Consider the following 15009-nt stretch of genomic DNA (forward strand, 5'->3'; position numbering starts at 1 on the left):
TGATATGGCAAGTGACACAAACAATCCCAACTGGAATCTAGAAGACACCTCTCACTTTAGAGAGGTTATATTCTGGCACAGCTTTCCAGAAAAAAAAAAGTAAAATAGGGGAGACACAATCACATTTTTTTATGAGGAATGTAAATTCATTAAAAGGAATTGCATTAAATACTGCCTGAAATAGAATGAGAGCCCAGATTGCTTGTTTCAGCTCTGTGTTCTTATTTTACAAGTACATCAGTAGTGTTTGGATGGACGCTATGTTAATAATGGAAACTAATCCATTTGTACCTGCTAAAGAAAGTTCCTAGGTGGCACAGGAAGCTTTCTTCCAACCTTTTGTAATTGTGATTGGGGATCCTTGGATCATTAATCAGGTTTTAAGTTATGAAGGATTTACTGTCCTGCAAAGGTGAGTTACGTAAATATGAAGTTCTGTCAAGTTGCTACACCTCAGTGTAGACATCGAATTGCATCACATGAATGGTTTGGCCCCACCTCAGATGACTCATTTGTCTTTTATATAAAAAATTCAGCAGACTTTTTTTTTCCCCTCTTGTCCTCTTAGCATGACAAAGTCAAAAAATGACGAAGACCACTATTTATTCAATTAATGATGCAATTTTGCAACCCATCTATGACATTTTCAGTGGTAAATCAGTATCTCCTCCCTTCTATACTTTCCCCAGGTGAACTATTTAAATAAATATAGTACTGTAAACTAACTTTGTCACCAGGAAGTTTTACTACCCAGGACACATGGTGCCTGGGACCTTACCCCTTTTTTAGTAATATGGCTCCTGTGATGCGTAGGTGGATGAATGCAAAAGAACAGTCCTCTTGACTTTAATGCCTGATCCCCTTTCCCTCACTGCTTGCAGGTCATCTAAGCACATCCAGCAGTCTTACTGTGTTTGAACAGATGAAGAAACTCCAAGAAATAGTGAGCCAGAAAACCAAGCTGGAGATTGGAGATGTTGTCAGGGTCAGAGGTCACATCCGAACCTACAGGCAACAAAGGGAAATTCAGGCTTCGAGTTTCTGTGAGTGTTATGAACCAGGGATATATGTAACTCACTTATCTGAATCTGTGAAACTATCTAAGCTGTATGCAATTACCTGAATATGTTCCACTTTATTTTCTGGCATCTCATTTTTCTAAAGAGATTTTCTTCTGTAAATCTTTATTTCAGTTTTACCAGTGTAAGATTAGAAGACACACTACTTGATGTGTGGGATTAGATTGCCTGTAAATAAGGCATTCCTGGAAAAACTATAAAAGATGATTAACATGCTTACAAGAATGCTATGCAGATACTGTGGTTGGATATCTGTGAGAGTGACTTGCTCTGTGTTGAAGCAGCCCAGCCAAGCCCATGGGAGAGGGGCTGGTGACCTCTCATGTCCCACTTCATCCAGTTGTGCTTTGGGGAAGTGTCTGCTGCTTGTCGCAGCCTGCACAATCCATTCCGAGGGCAGCAGCAGCACAAGGGCAGTGTTCCACTGAAGCCTGGGTTCTCCTGAACTCCCTGGCTCTGCAGGATGACTCAGTCACCTTCAGTCACCCAGGCACAGATCTGCATGCAGGTGCTGCCTCTGTATCTGACAGCTCTTTGGGCAGCAGGGCTCTGCAGTCCACTGCTTACACCCTGGGAGCTTCCAGTTACATAACTTCTGTGTTCTGCATCTGTGCTCTTGTGTAAGAGTTGGTTTTCCCCAGTGAAATCTTTCAGAGGTAATGCTAGAATTATTTCTTTGGTGGGGAGAAGCCTGTCTTTTAAAAACCCTTGTAAATTGGATAAAAAGTCTAGATTTTTCAGCTCTAGCTAAAATTTGTGAGGGAATTCAATCCTCTTTTCCAGACAGAAGATTTATGAATATATACAACCCACTCAGGGGCTGGTAATAATACCAGAGAGAGCCATGCAATCAAATAGTCTCTAAATTGCTTTCACTTTGGCCCAAATAAAGCTCCTTACTATGTGTTAACTTCATTTAATGGATGAAGACTGTTGAAAGGTAAAACAGAGATCATAAATTCTGGTTAAATAAGTTGTCAGACAAAAGCATGATCTGCAATGCACCACAACAGACCATTTACCTCCTAGTAAACTGTAAAAGAAGGAGTGGCCTTTGTGATTTTGTTTTTGTAAAAACAATAGTGAACAACATTTGCCAATTTAATACTGGCTGTGAAGCTCTGTTGTGCTGCCTCAGGTTTGCTTGCTTAAAAAAATTGATGGAGCAGTCCTGGCCAAGTCTGTGTGTTCTTTTTGCTCCTCCAGATAAAGTTGATGATCCTTTGTATGAGGTTCAGATTTCAAGAATGCTGGAGCTCCCCTGTCTCTATAGAGAAGTTTATGATAAACCTTTCCAAGGCCCTGAGGAAGGACAGAGGTAAATGTGGTATCCAGGCTGGTCTTGGAGTAAAGTGTGGGATTTTATGATTGTTTATTCGTTGTTGTAATAACTGTGGAAAAAAAATAGAACAGGGCCCAACTCTGATTTAGACTCTGCATAAACATACAGTAGCAGCCTGCTCTTCTCCCAAATGATTGCTTGTCATCCTCAAATCCCAAATACATGACCTCAATAAACTGAATCAAACACCCATTTCTGTACCCAGTTTAAGGGTAGCTGAATGCTTGTTGGGAGGTCTGATGCCTGTAGTGTGGTTTCAGAGACTGCAGATCTTAAAATTACAAAACTGTTACAGCAAATGATTGAAGAGGAACAATTGAATGTTTATGCATATAAAAATGTTCTGATTTAATTAAGAGTTTAAAATAAAGTTCTTTAAGAACAATAAAATATCTTTTGACCTTTGAAACCAGTCTAGTGGGCTGACTCTAGGTAATTGTTCTAAAACCCATTTCTTGCCTTTTGACTTGTTCTCTGTACCTTTGTAGTGGCCTTGAGGGTCAGAATCTCTCAATCCATATGCTGCATGAGAAAGTGCAAAGCTTTCTATTAGAAAACAAAATTCAGACCTTTTACCAGCAGGAGCTGGAAACAATTGATACTCTGGTGTCACTGGCAGATGTGCATCTACCCAGTCCCAGCTGTCAGGAGGTGAGTGAATGTACCTGTCCGAAGTTTTGGGTGAGGGGAAATAATACCATGTCCATTTTTTTAAGCATAAACAAATAGTTAAGAGACTGGTGTCTTCAGAGGATTCAAAAACCACAAGTGCTTTAGCTTTATGCATGAATTATTTACAGAGCTTGAGGAAATCTTGTCACTGTAGAGGTATAAAACTGGGCTGAACAAAGCCATGTAAGGACATTCAGTTATTAGGGGTAATCTTGTGTTGGGGCTGAGCAACCCTACAGGCTGCAACAGGCACTACCTAATTTAGATTTGTAAATAGTGCCAGTGCCAGAAAAGGAGATGACTTTAAGGTCCTTGAGCTGTTTGGGACAGGTGCTTGAAATCCTGAATTTGATCAGGAGAGAAGGGAGCACAAAGCCTTTGTCTTGTTTCTCATTTGAAACTCAATATATTAATAGAGATGGAGCTTTCTAAAGGAGATTATGATGAGTGGATGAACAGTGCTCACTGCTGTAGTTTCTCATGTGGAAATCCTGAGTTGTGAAAGGTTATGATTGAAAGCATCAGAAGATGGGATTAAAGGGAAATCAGTTTTTATTTAAGCCACTTTTTGTTTGTTTTGAAGCAAACATGGATATTAACACTAGCAGGAGCTATTCTAATTTTGACAGAAAAGTATGATACTACAATATCCAACATGGGACAGGGTACTTCCTAAACTAGCTGGAAGAGAATTAAAAGTTCCCAAACACTTTACATTAAAGGAAGTAGCGGTCATTGTGACCAATACTGGAAAATTCCATCTTAGAAGTGTCAGCATTTACAGAAAGATCAAGATAAATAACTTGCAAAGCCATTTAAAGTAGGGACTGGTGCAGAACAAACATAGAAAGGCTCAGAAAAAAACCCAAAAACCCAAACCAAACAAAATCCCAACCAACTAAAAACACCCCACCAGAAAACCCAAACCAAGAAAAGCAATATAGCATCAGTGTTGTTAGCAGTCATGAAGAGCTATCAAAATAATTAATAGTTATTCCTGACCCTGATGCAAGGGTGTGAGTGTATGTCCCGGGAATTTGGGCACACAGATGCTTATTTAGAAATTGCAGTTCTCTCTGTTGCCCTTTGGTATTAATTTCTTGCAAAGAGTCTTATCTGTCTTTGCATAAGAAAGGGGTGCAGTTGTCAAGTGGCCTTAAGAGGAGTGCCTAGAAATGCTCTGGAAATGCATTTTGTTCTTCCTTTACTCTGTCTCTGGAAAGTGTCACTTCTTGTAATTGGCAAAGGGTCAAGTACCCAGTTCAATCCATGGATACAAGTGTAATAGATCTGATTCTCCTGTCCCTCTTCCTTTCTTTTCCCTTCTATAGTGTTTTGTTTGGTACTGCTCTCAAACCAAAAGGATAAATGGTGTTGCTGATGTGGAACAGTGATATTTCATGCCTAATTGGCAAGGCAGGAGCTAGATGAGTGGACCAAACTAATCAGGCCACACCACAATATGCAACTTGTTCACTTCTTGCACTTTACCTGGATGTGAAAGGATGAGTTATTTGGATGTCTAACTTTAATATTTTTTTACCCCAATTCCAGTGTTCTAGAGCACAGTTACTCCTAAACGATTTGTTGCTGTTCTCTTCCTTTCCTTGTGATCCTAGTAGATGTGGTGCAGCCCCTTCATCTCTTTGCCAGCTTTTAAAGTACTTGCCCAGTGTTCATCGTAGTGGGAGGGTATCTCCCCATGGAATATTTTCTCTGGGGAGGTGGTGAGCTGCTGTGGAGTCACCCGCAGCAGAGTGGAGCAGGGAGCGAAGATGGAAGGAGGTAGCTGGGATAGCTTGAGGTAGGCAGCATCTCTCTGTTCCTTGTCAGCATTACTGTGTCTGAGCCCTGTCCACATCCATACATGTCCTGCAATACCTACTTCCAGTCTTAATGGCTCCCCACCAGTGCAGTCTTCTGGCTCTCCAGAATAAATTTCCCTCTAAGAGGTGCACATGGCAGAACTCAGACCATGTCCCTTTCTCAGACAGATACTAGGGAAAATTTAATTTTATAGTCTACAGTGGTTGGGTAAGAGAATTGAAAGGCCTAGTGTTTTTAAAAATGGTTAAAAATTAACAAATCTGTTACAATCTTTAAAGCCAGTGGAGCTTTATTTTGCATAACTAGTGCCCTGTCTATCCCTAAGCTGTAGCCTTTTCCTTAACCCTTAAAACAAATGACTTTTGAGACTGGAGGGGTGGGTACCAGAAGGAAGACTACAAGCAAAACCAGAAAAAGAAATTTAGGGCTTAGAGAACCTCCAGAGTGTACTTGCTGGACTTAGACAATTATGTTTGGCAAATGGACAAGCCTTTGGTTCCTTTCTTGAAGAAAACTTTTTGTGAACTGGACCCATCCAGTTTCTCAACTGAGTTAAATATTTGCAACCAGCCAGTCTTGATTAGCCGTTTTTGTACACTTCTTTCGTGCATAAGCTACAGCATGTGCTGTTTTGGTGTTACCATCCCAGTTTGAGTATGGCACTTGGGTTGTGCTTTCCAGACTGTGCTGTTTGCACTTCTCTTGATTTGAATATTATCTCCAGGTCAGCAATGCCAAGTAGTTAAAGCAGGGAGTTGAACAGTGTTGTTCACACTTCCTGTATATACCCTTTACATTGTAGGTGTAACACAATGCATTATATATTCTTGATGCTGTGTGCTTGTCTTCCTGCCTCTTGAGGAGGCTTCACTGCTGCTTTAAATATGTATATTGCAAAGCTTATTATAGGACTTCAGGACTGACATGTCCAGAATCACTATTACTAAAATTGTCACCTGCCTAAGCCAAGGATTAAACACAGCATGACAAATTGCAAAGGGCGATTCCAGGAGCAGAATCACGTGTGTGGTTATACCAGGAAACTTTTAACACCATCAGGGTGTGTTGTGATTCATTATGAGTCAAAGGTTACATACTTTCAGTGTTTTGAACAGACTGACTAATTCCTGTACCACTTCATTTCTTTGACCTACTATTGATTGTACAGAGAGTTTGTCTTGTTTTAAAGATCTGAGAATAACTGGTTGCACAGCACCAGCCCACTAAGCTGTGTGAGATCCATCCAGTGGAATATATTGATTAAAATACTAACTTAATTCTGGAGACTTAAATTCTCCTGTTGGCTTTGCTTCAGAGTTCTTGGCTGGTCTTGGAGTGAGAGTTAAATAATTATTTAATAGCTGCTTCTATCTCAAGACACACACACACCCCCCACGTGTTTTGTAGAAGTGATGAGTTTTGAACAGTCCTGTGTTTGGATGTGCAGCGTAATTTATTTGAAGAGGACCTGATTTGGGAGGGGAGGGGAAGCTGTTGGTACTTCAGAGAACCTGAAATGGTGCACCAGGAAATCTAAGGCATGCCCAGTGGGAGCACTTTGCAAAATAAGGTGTGAACATTGTGAGAGGTACATTCAAAATTCAGATTCAAATCTTACTGGTGCTTTGGCTTGGCAGTTAAACTACCTAATATCTGCATTTCTGAGATGAAAGCTTTGTAAAAGTAAAGGGATGGCTAATAGGCTGTGACTCAGAAGGAATTGTGTTAATAAGTAGGGATGTGAAATCACTTAGGATTTCATAGTTCTAAATTCCTTGTCTCTGTGTATAGCCTCATGTTCAGTTTCCTGCAGATGTCTGCTCAGTAGACTGAATCACAAACTGGAGTGCACAGTGGCTCTGAGTGTGACCCAAGTTCAGAGGAAATGAGGGCTCAGTTTAGTGATAAGAGGGATGGAGAGGAGGAAGCATATTCTAGAGCACATTAGGAAAAAAATTCCAAATTTTTCCTGTCATTTTATGGTAACGTTAAAGCCCAATAATATATAATATTATTATATTAATATATAATATGATAATACTAAAGTGGGCAGGAGCCCTCATTTGTTTTTCAGGAACAGTCCTTCTGCCATGAGGCCCTTTCCGTGGACTCTGCAGCACATATGAGAGGGTGCTGATATGTAGCAGCTGCTTACTTATTATAAGGCCTCGCTGCCTTCACTCTGTCATTGCCTTGACTTGCATTCTTAGTGATTCTGTTTCAGTATCCATCCAGGCTGAGCTGTGTGTCAGTTCACACAGAGTCTGTTTTTAATTATCTCCGTTTTCTGACAGGATCTCAGTGTTAAGCCAAACTGAATAATTATTGTGCTTCTTTGGAGATATTTTTATCTTTTTTTTCTCCCCAAATGTTTGCTTTCGCATTAAAAATTGATCAGAGTCTTGAGTTGGTTGCTTTGCTAGCAATTTCTTACATTCTTGAGGATTTATTACTGCATTTGAATGAGAAGCAAAGTCTCTTCATTTTACATAGGGCTACAAGAATGTGCTTTTCCATGAGAAAATGTTCACTCTTCACCTAATCCTTCCTGCTACATTTTATGTTTGTTTCTTCAGTTCATCAGAAGAGGGACTATGAAGAGAAATATGGTAGTGGTATTAATGCTGTGACTGGAATGGTGTCCAGATGCATGGTCAAGTTTTTACTTAGAAGTGGAGCCTGTTGGTACCCAGACTGATAGGTGTGGTGGACAGCAGGACAGATGAAGTCCTTCAGTCTGAAACAGAGAAAACCAAACGGACAATATTAGCCATTGTGCTATGTTAATTATCTTGAACTATAAGGCAATTAGATTTTACTGTTGATTTGAGAGGAAAAAGAGTTGGCAGTTGTGGGACAGAGAGTGAGATGTGATTATGGCCTGCTGAAATACTGAGGATTAGCTGGAGGAAGGGGATGGAGAAACTCGTGATGCATGTGATGCACCAATATCCCTCTTGGATCTCTGAACTATTCCCAATCAGGTACATCAGCCTCTGGGTTTAGAGGCAGTTGGAGTGTTACTTGAGAACTGCAAATGCATTGAATGAATGTTTTGTGAAAAGATGTTTTTCTGTTGCTCATGTGGTATCCGTTTCGCATATTCGTGTGAATTCATTCTAGTGGTGGTGGTTGCCTGCTTTGCTCCCAAGGCTTCTGTGAGTGCTTCTGGTGAGTGAAGTAGGATATGTGAAATCTGATTCTTTTGTTCAGAACAGGGTGGGAGCATTTACAGTGATAGTTGGAGAAATGGCTTGGCAAATCTTGCTTTGGTTGCTGTGGTGTGGTTCTAGTTATCTCACGTTGGCTTGTGGGAAGCAGTTTAACTCTCTTCTCAAAGAAAACCACAGAGAGCTCACAGCGTGCTCCCAGCAGATGACAAAGCAATAATTGGGGAACTGAAGCAGCCTGTGCAGATAAATGGGAGGCTGAAGGACAGAGCAGGACAGATGGAGATGGAGAGGAGTAAATCATCTACCCATACTTTTCCCTCTCCACAATTGATTATTTTCTTCTACTTCCTTAGCTGTCATTCCAGTGTCATAGCTCTGCCCTACTTTCAAACAAACCCTGCTTTTCCCTGTGTTTTTTTTTTCCCTCTGCTTACTTCCTACTCTGTTAGATGTGTCCCAAACACAGAACCCTGTGTTCTCAATAACCTCCTCAGTTATGGACTTCCAAGCACATTGTAACGAGCTCATTTCCCACCTCTCCTCAAAACTTGAATCCTTTCTTCCCTTATCGCATATACCTGTCTTAATTTCTTCCATGCTCTTTATCATTTCATTTCATTAAGCTGTGGAGAAGCTACTGAGATCACGACCAGAATGTTTGTAAAAATTTGGAAACAAAGGGGACAAGAAACAAATACTGTTTTTTTTTCAGTTTTCTCCCTTCCTTGATTGAAATCAGAGATGGGAATCCAGTCCTCTGCACTTGGATTCCTCCTGAATATCACCTTACAAAACACTGATCTTCCTACCTTCCTATCCTTATTACAAGGAAAACTCTGAATGTGAAAAAAGCTTGATTAGCTAAATAGTCAAATGCTCTGCAAGCATCACAAGCCTGTTCCAAAACAAAGTTCTTGGTACATAATTAAATAGCTGCTAAATACAAAGAATGCAGTTTAGAGGCTGTGGTTCTTTAAAAATGGGATGAGCTTCTGGTGTTTCGGTTTTGTTTAAAGCTCATGGATACTGGTTAGTTCATACACAACAGATGTGATTTGTGAATTACTAAATGAAGAAAAATATGTAACAAATTCACATTAAAGAGGACCTGAACTCCTCTTTCTCTTGAAAGCATCTGGACCTTTTGCTGGTAACTTTAGTTGAGCTGAGATCTCTCACCATCTGCTTCATTTTTTTCTTCCCATCCAGGTGAAGCCAAAAGGGAACTCCAGTTCCAAAAGGATTCACAATTTTTTTAAGGAAGCAATAAAGATGCTACAAGAAAAAGGAGTGGTTTTTCAGAAACCTGGTAGCTCCAAGGACTTATACCATGTAAGGCACTGAGCTGTGGTTGTAAACAAGTTCAGGGGGATGACTTTCACAGTCAGTAGAAACAGTAGAAATATCCAGAAAAAGTAGAAATGTTTTCAGAAAGAGATGCTGGACATCCAAGTGCTCTCCATTTACTCAGAAATCTTATCTGCAGCACAGCTGGTTTTACCTTTGTGTAACCCACTGAATTGTTGTTCCACATTCTGTGTTCACGGGTTACCAAACTGCGCTGACGCAGCTGAGCTCACTGAAACCTGGGACAGTTCTTATTGAAGTGTGTTAAAGCTTGGTGTTCTGCTGAGTCAGCCAGCCTCCTTTGGGTTGAATTCTCTTGTATCTTGTATTCTTCACCTAACTTATGGATGCTGCTAATAGTAGTCAAATAGTAACTGAAGATTTGATGTTTATTATTAGTCTTGTAGGCATTGTGTGATACAGACTGTAGTTATGACAGTGTTAGCTTAGAATACATCATGTCCTCGGATTGCTTCTCAACAGCCAGGCCATGTACTGTGAAAGAGACTGCTATAAATAACCAATATCTTCTTTTTTCTGCAGGTGACTGACCATGATAAGGAACTGCTTAAAGTGACCCTTGGTGTGATTAAAGAAGACTGTAGAAAACCCAGGCGTAAGTATCAGAGTGATCAGGGCTCTGAGGAGCTAGTACTGATGTACTGATGACAGTATCTCCTCCTGCTGCTGGATTAGATATGCTGTTTGTCCTTACCTCTGGACTTGGAGCTGTTGCTGGTGTAGACCATCAGTATAGCTGAAAGCAGGAGCTGGAAGCAGCAGCTCCCTGTGAGCGTGGAGAGAGGAAGAGCTGATATGCCCATCAGGAAGCAATCCTCTCAGATCTGAAATAAGCAGCCTTTATCTTAGATCTGTATCTTTAGAGAATACTTAGATTTTGGGAGGAACCAAAGTTAGGTCACCACTTAGCAGCTGTTGCGTTGCACTCTGCAGAAGTAGCAAATCTTGCTGGTTCAGTTTCTTCAGGGGAGTTGACACAAAAGTGACCATGCAGAAAGGTGAAGTCCCCGCCTCCATTAAGTCAACAATAAAACTTGCTTAAGTCAGTATTATATTCTCTGTAGATGTTGAGCTCAGATAGAGCTCAGATGGTTGTTCTTTGCACGTAGGGATTTCAGTCAAACAAAGTGCACTTATTTTCAGATAATGTACCTTGAGTGGCTTCTGAGTTATCCCTGTCCTTCAAGCCTATTGTGTCTTATTGCCATAGTGATAACTTGTGCTTGACTGGAATGTGTGCTAATTACACAGGTACTTGCTACAGAGTGTCTTTCCATTTATTCGGCCCAATGTGTCAGCAGGGATCACTTGCTGCTGGAGTGCAGCTATTTGTGGGATAGAATGTGCTTTAGTACAGAATAATGACTGAGTAGAACATAAGGCATATAATCTTAAATTGCTCATATCCTTATACTAACATAATAGCGCTTGTAGGACCTGGTATATGGTGCTTATCCTGCAGTGAGGAAAGGCTAAGTGAAGCAGTATTATGTTGGAGTTTTCAACTGTCTATCTTAAAAAATGGTACAATTGTAGACAAGGTTTGGGGTGGAGATGAAAATTCTTTGTATCTTAGGGGGATGGAGGGAGTTGAGGTTACTGGGCATGCAGGTTTAGATGGGCTCATTTACTTAGGCTGTTGCAATGCAACAAATTGCCATATAACATTGTTTTATTATCTTTTATCCAATTAACAAATACAAACATCATTAAGAGTCAAATAATTCCTCTGCCCATTTTATACATCATCTAGTTCTGATAATCTGTTTTTTGTTTTTGTTTTTTTTTTTAATATCTCTGTGGCACTGTCAAGGCCAGAACCTGTATACAGTTGGCACAGGGTACTGGGTGCTCTCCTCTTGTGCATTGTCACACTGGTAAAGTACTCAGTGATCCATGAGACCTTGGGAAGTTCTTTCAGTCAGGAGGAGTCAACAGCAGAGAGGAATTTGTAGATCAGTCACAGAAAAGACTTTGAAGAGTCCTGAGTCCTCAAAGCCATGTTTTCCATACTAAGCAGGTTAAAATTAGCAACTGCTTAACAGAGCCTCTTGTTCTCCTTGAAGTTTTCCCCCTACTTAATTTCCTGCTGTAAAGAGGACAATTTCCAGGTCAGTGTCCCTTTGCTGGTTTTCAGAAGGACTCTTTCAGTGACCTGGTCACTAGTGATAGAAGAAAAGTCAAGAAGTTTCAGTCGAAACCAACAAGGCACTGGTGTTGGCTGGTATTTGTTGTCTCTGAATGATGCAAGAGCGTGGAGCTCAGTGCGGCTGCCGGCCTCCCTCTGGTGGCAGAAGGGCAATCCCAGCTGGGCTTCCAGGGAGAAAATAAGGGCACGGGCATATACCTCACAGGCTTTTGCTTGTTTGTTGTGAGAAGTTCCTACCCGTTTTCCTTCAAGAGTAGTAGTAATCTTCCATGACAAGAAGATTGATTTATGATAAACCAAACTCTTCTTTCCAGTGAGTAACTCCTCTGCCAGTTTTCCAGGCAACGCCTCACTCCATTGCTTTAGTTGTGACACGTTCTCAGGCCCAACCCAGCTGTCTGGAACTACTGTACAAATAAAAAAAAAATATCTTAAGTGTGCCTACTGAGAGCTCCACAAACCCTGATCCATACTGTGCCTACATGATAATCCTAGTTCTTGGCTCCACTTATAATTCCACACAGCCTGATCTTAAGTGCACTCAACATGAGGCCACTGTGGGTCCATCTAGAACCTTAAGACAGCCAGACAGCAGACAGTGCATTTTGACTCCAGACTGAACTGCAAAATGGATTTTTATTATTTTTTTTAACCTAAATTTGTCCTGGTTTTAGGTTTAGATCAGGCTGATAGTAGAGAGGACAAAAAACCAGAACCACTTGAAGTTAAATTTAATATGTCAGAATGTACCCTGTGTGAGATGTCCACAGTGGGCAAATGGCAGTTGTTCTGTAACTCTGTCCCCTCTGATGTTGGTTGCCGAGCACAACAGTTAATGGCAGCCTGGCTTACCTCAGCTGCTGGACAAAAGTTGGAACCTGAGATGTCAGTGAAAGAAGGACAGCGTGACTCCACTGCGAGGAGTGCCTTCCCTCAAAGCTGGGCTGCAGACTAGGAGTGTTTCTGAGTTACTTGATGACTGTACACACCTGCAGCTACCCCAAAGTGCCATCTAGGAGGAAAGTATGTATTGCACTGTTGGGTAACACTTGAGTCACTAATTAATTCAATGAAACTGAAGTTACTGTAGAGCAGGGATGGGCACTTCGACCTCCTTATGACAAACCGATGGCAAATGTAAAACGCGGTTACCCGCCTTGTTTGCAACAACCATCACCGTGACCAGCTAGAGGCATTGTTCTGTTCCCCGCAATTACCTCTCCTAGGGTGGTGGACACATTTTGGCTGCCAGCCACAAAGGCCTTTTATCATGCTGGATCACTGACTTCTAGAGAAGTATTTCTGCCTAATCCACAGTCTAATAGGAATTAGGCTGAACTATTATTTACCATTTATTTACTATCTACGAGTGACTTTTTTCAGCAGGTTGTAAGGCAGTTCTGGGGCTCAGCAGATTCTAGAGTAGAGAATAACAAAAAAGGAAAACAAAAGCAGCAACAACAAAATATAGGGGCCTCCCTGGCCCATAGAAATTTCTCAGTACCCTTATCAAACTTGCCTTGCATCACGTGAGCTGAGGGCTGAGGAAGAGGAAAATAATTTGTGCTGATGTGTCTCATTTATGCTTATTTTTCATTGTTAGCCACCGAAGAAAAATGTGTTGTGGAGTTCAGCACTTGGAGAGACTGGGAGCCTGCAGCACAGATGATTACTGTGTTACAGGGTCTGTGGGAGGAAATGTTGACTGCAACAGCTTCAAATGACAGCTTCAGATCACAGCTCCACCTGGTACACAGTAGCTGTGTGCAGCCATTGGGGACCTCTGTGCTTGCCCCCTAGGAAAGGGGGTTATTTTAAAACTTCTAGTCTCTTGCACATTTCAGGGCTAATTCCTCTTAAAAGGAGATAAAATTTGATACTAAAGGTCTGAGACTTTCTACTCCCGTAATCGTCTGAGTAGTCTGAAGGGGCAGGGACGGATCGCACTGAGGTGAATGGAAGCTGCACTGCAGCAGTTCTTCCACAAGATGCCAGCGTTGGGCAAGCGGTTACAGGTCCTGGCCACGTACCTCCCACCTCCCTGCTGTGCTGGAGGGTTTTGAAGTTGGGTATGAACAAAATGATTCTCTTTTTTTGGGTCCTTCTAAAGCTGCAGAAACTGGATAGCTTAGTACTCTTTATGTTATTGACCTCATTGTCAAATCTACTGAATGACTTGTAGGTTACAGTTGACAAGACTGAGACTTTCACCCTCATTACTAACTACTGCTGCAGCCCTGACACTTCCCCGTAAAGTCAGTGGAGACAGCTGATAATTGGAGAGCTGTAGGCACAGACTGGGTCTCTTCCTTCTGAAGAAACACACCTCTGCTTTAGTATCTAGGGTGTTCTTTTTTTCCAGCAGCTGTGGGTTTTTTCATGACTGATCTGGATTATAATAGTTCAAAAGAGGCAGACCGAAGTCTTTCCTCCATGCCTGGCTGAATTTTCCCTTTTTTTCCTGCAGATGCTGACAAAGGCTGCCATTTCCTTCATGTCCTAAATTGTGTTCGGCAGAGCTACAACCCCTCCCTGGCTGAAGTGGTGATGCACCGTGTCTTGGAACTGCTGGAGAGTAACAGTGATGTTGTCAGCACTATGGAAGGATATTATATGGCATTTTGAAGAGAAAAGACAAATACATTCATTCTAGTCCATTCAGGAGGGGAGAAGAAGGAGATGTTGAGTGACTCTGAAAAGCTTTATTAGCTGATATGATCTCGATAGGGGATAAAAAAGAGCCTTCTGATTCTCCAAATGCTGGTTTTGTCCAGCTTCAGAGAAGTTGTTTAAATACTTGTTATTTCTTGTGACTTCCTTGCTATTCCTAGTGAGAGTTGTATCAGACTGATTCTGGACATTCTAATACAGCAGGGGAGCTGGAAAAGAAACTGGGCTCTTTCCTTGGAGTAAGATGAGACATTGGCCATCCTCATGTTTACATCCAGTGGGCTGTAAAGAAAAGTCACTGATAAAGAGCACTGTTTACAGCATGTCAGGACTCATTTTTCTGGCTTAAAGACTGAGCTTGTGAGCTTTCATTTGGTAATAGCTGGGGATCTTTCTTTTTATGTAGACTTTATAACAGCTAGAGAAAGGACACACAAAAAAAGATTTGCCTGATCTTCCTGGCAGTGCCAGTGTACCTTTGTCTGTAACTACATATTCTTCAGTCTGGACAGCTTCCCAACTACTAAAGCAGTCCCCACCTTTCTCTGGTAAGTAATATTCAGGAAGGGGGTCCTGCATCCCTTGCCCATCCTGCAGCCTTGCCCACTGGTTGTCAAGCATGCCTGCATTCCCCTGGCTACCATGTGTGCTGCTGATGCCTGCTGTTGTGGATTTTGTTCAGACCAGAAGTCTCAAAATCAGCCACCATTTTGCCCTTTATTTTTTTTT

General features: G+C 41.4%; 1 protein-coding gene across 1 annotated transcript in view; it reads left to right on the top strand.

The window, feature by feature from the left end:
* Window positions 1-14583, top strand: part of STN1 (STN1, CST complex subunit) — a 40482-nt gene extending 25899 nt beyond the window's left edge. Inside the window, exons 5-10 of the mRNA XM_027898017.1 lie at window positions 882-1043; window positions 2286-2397; window positions 2910-3072; window positions 9303-9425; window positions 9984-10056; window positions 14078-14583. Coding sequence (XP_027753818.1) covers window positions 882-1043; window positions 2286-2397; window positions 2910-3072; window positions 9303-9425; window positions 9984-10056; window positions 14078-14235 — 791 coding nt within the window. The 3' untranslated portion in view covers window positions 14236-14583. The remainder of the gene's footprint in view (window positions 1-881; window positions 1044-2285; window positions 2398-2909; window positions 3073-9302; window positions 9426-9983; window positions 10057-14077) is intronic.
* The last annotated feature ends 426 nt before the right edge of the window (window positions 14584-15009 follow it).

This window comes from Empidonax traillii, unplaced genomic scaffold (genome assembly GCF_003031625.1).
Source record: "Empidonax traillii isolate 1590-97213 ecotype Southwest subspecies unplaced genomic scaffold, ASM303162v1 scaffold574:size890810, whole genome shotgun sequence".
Taxonomy (NCBI): domain Eukaryota; kingdom Metazoa; phylum Chordata; class Aves; order Passeriformes; family Tyrannidae; genus Empidonax; species Empidonax traillii.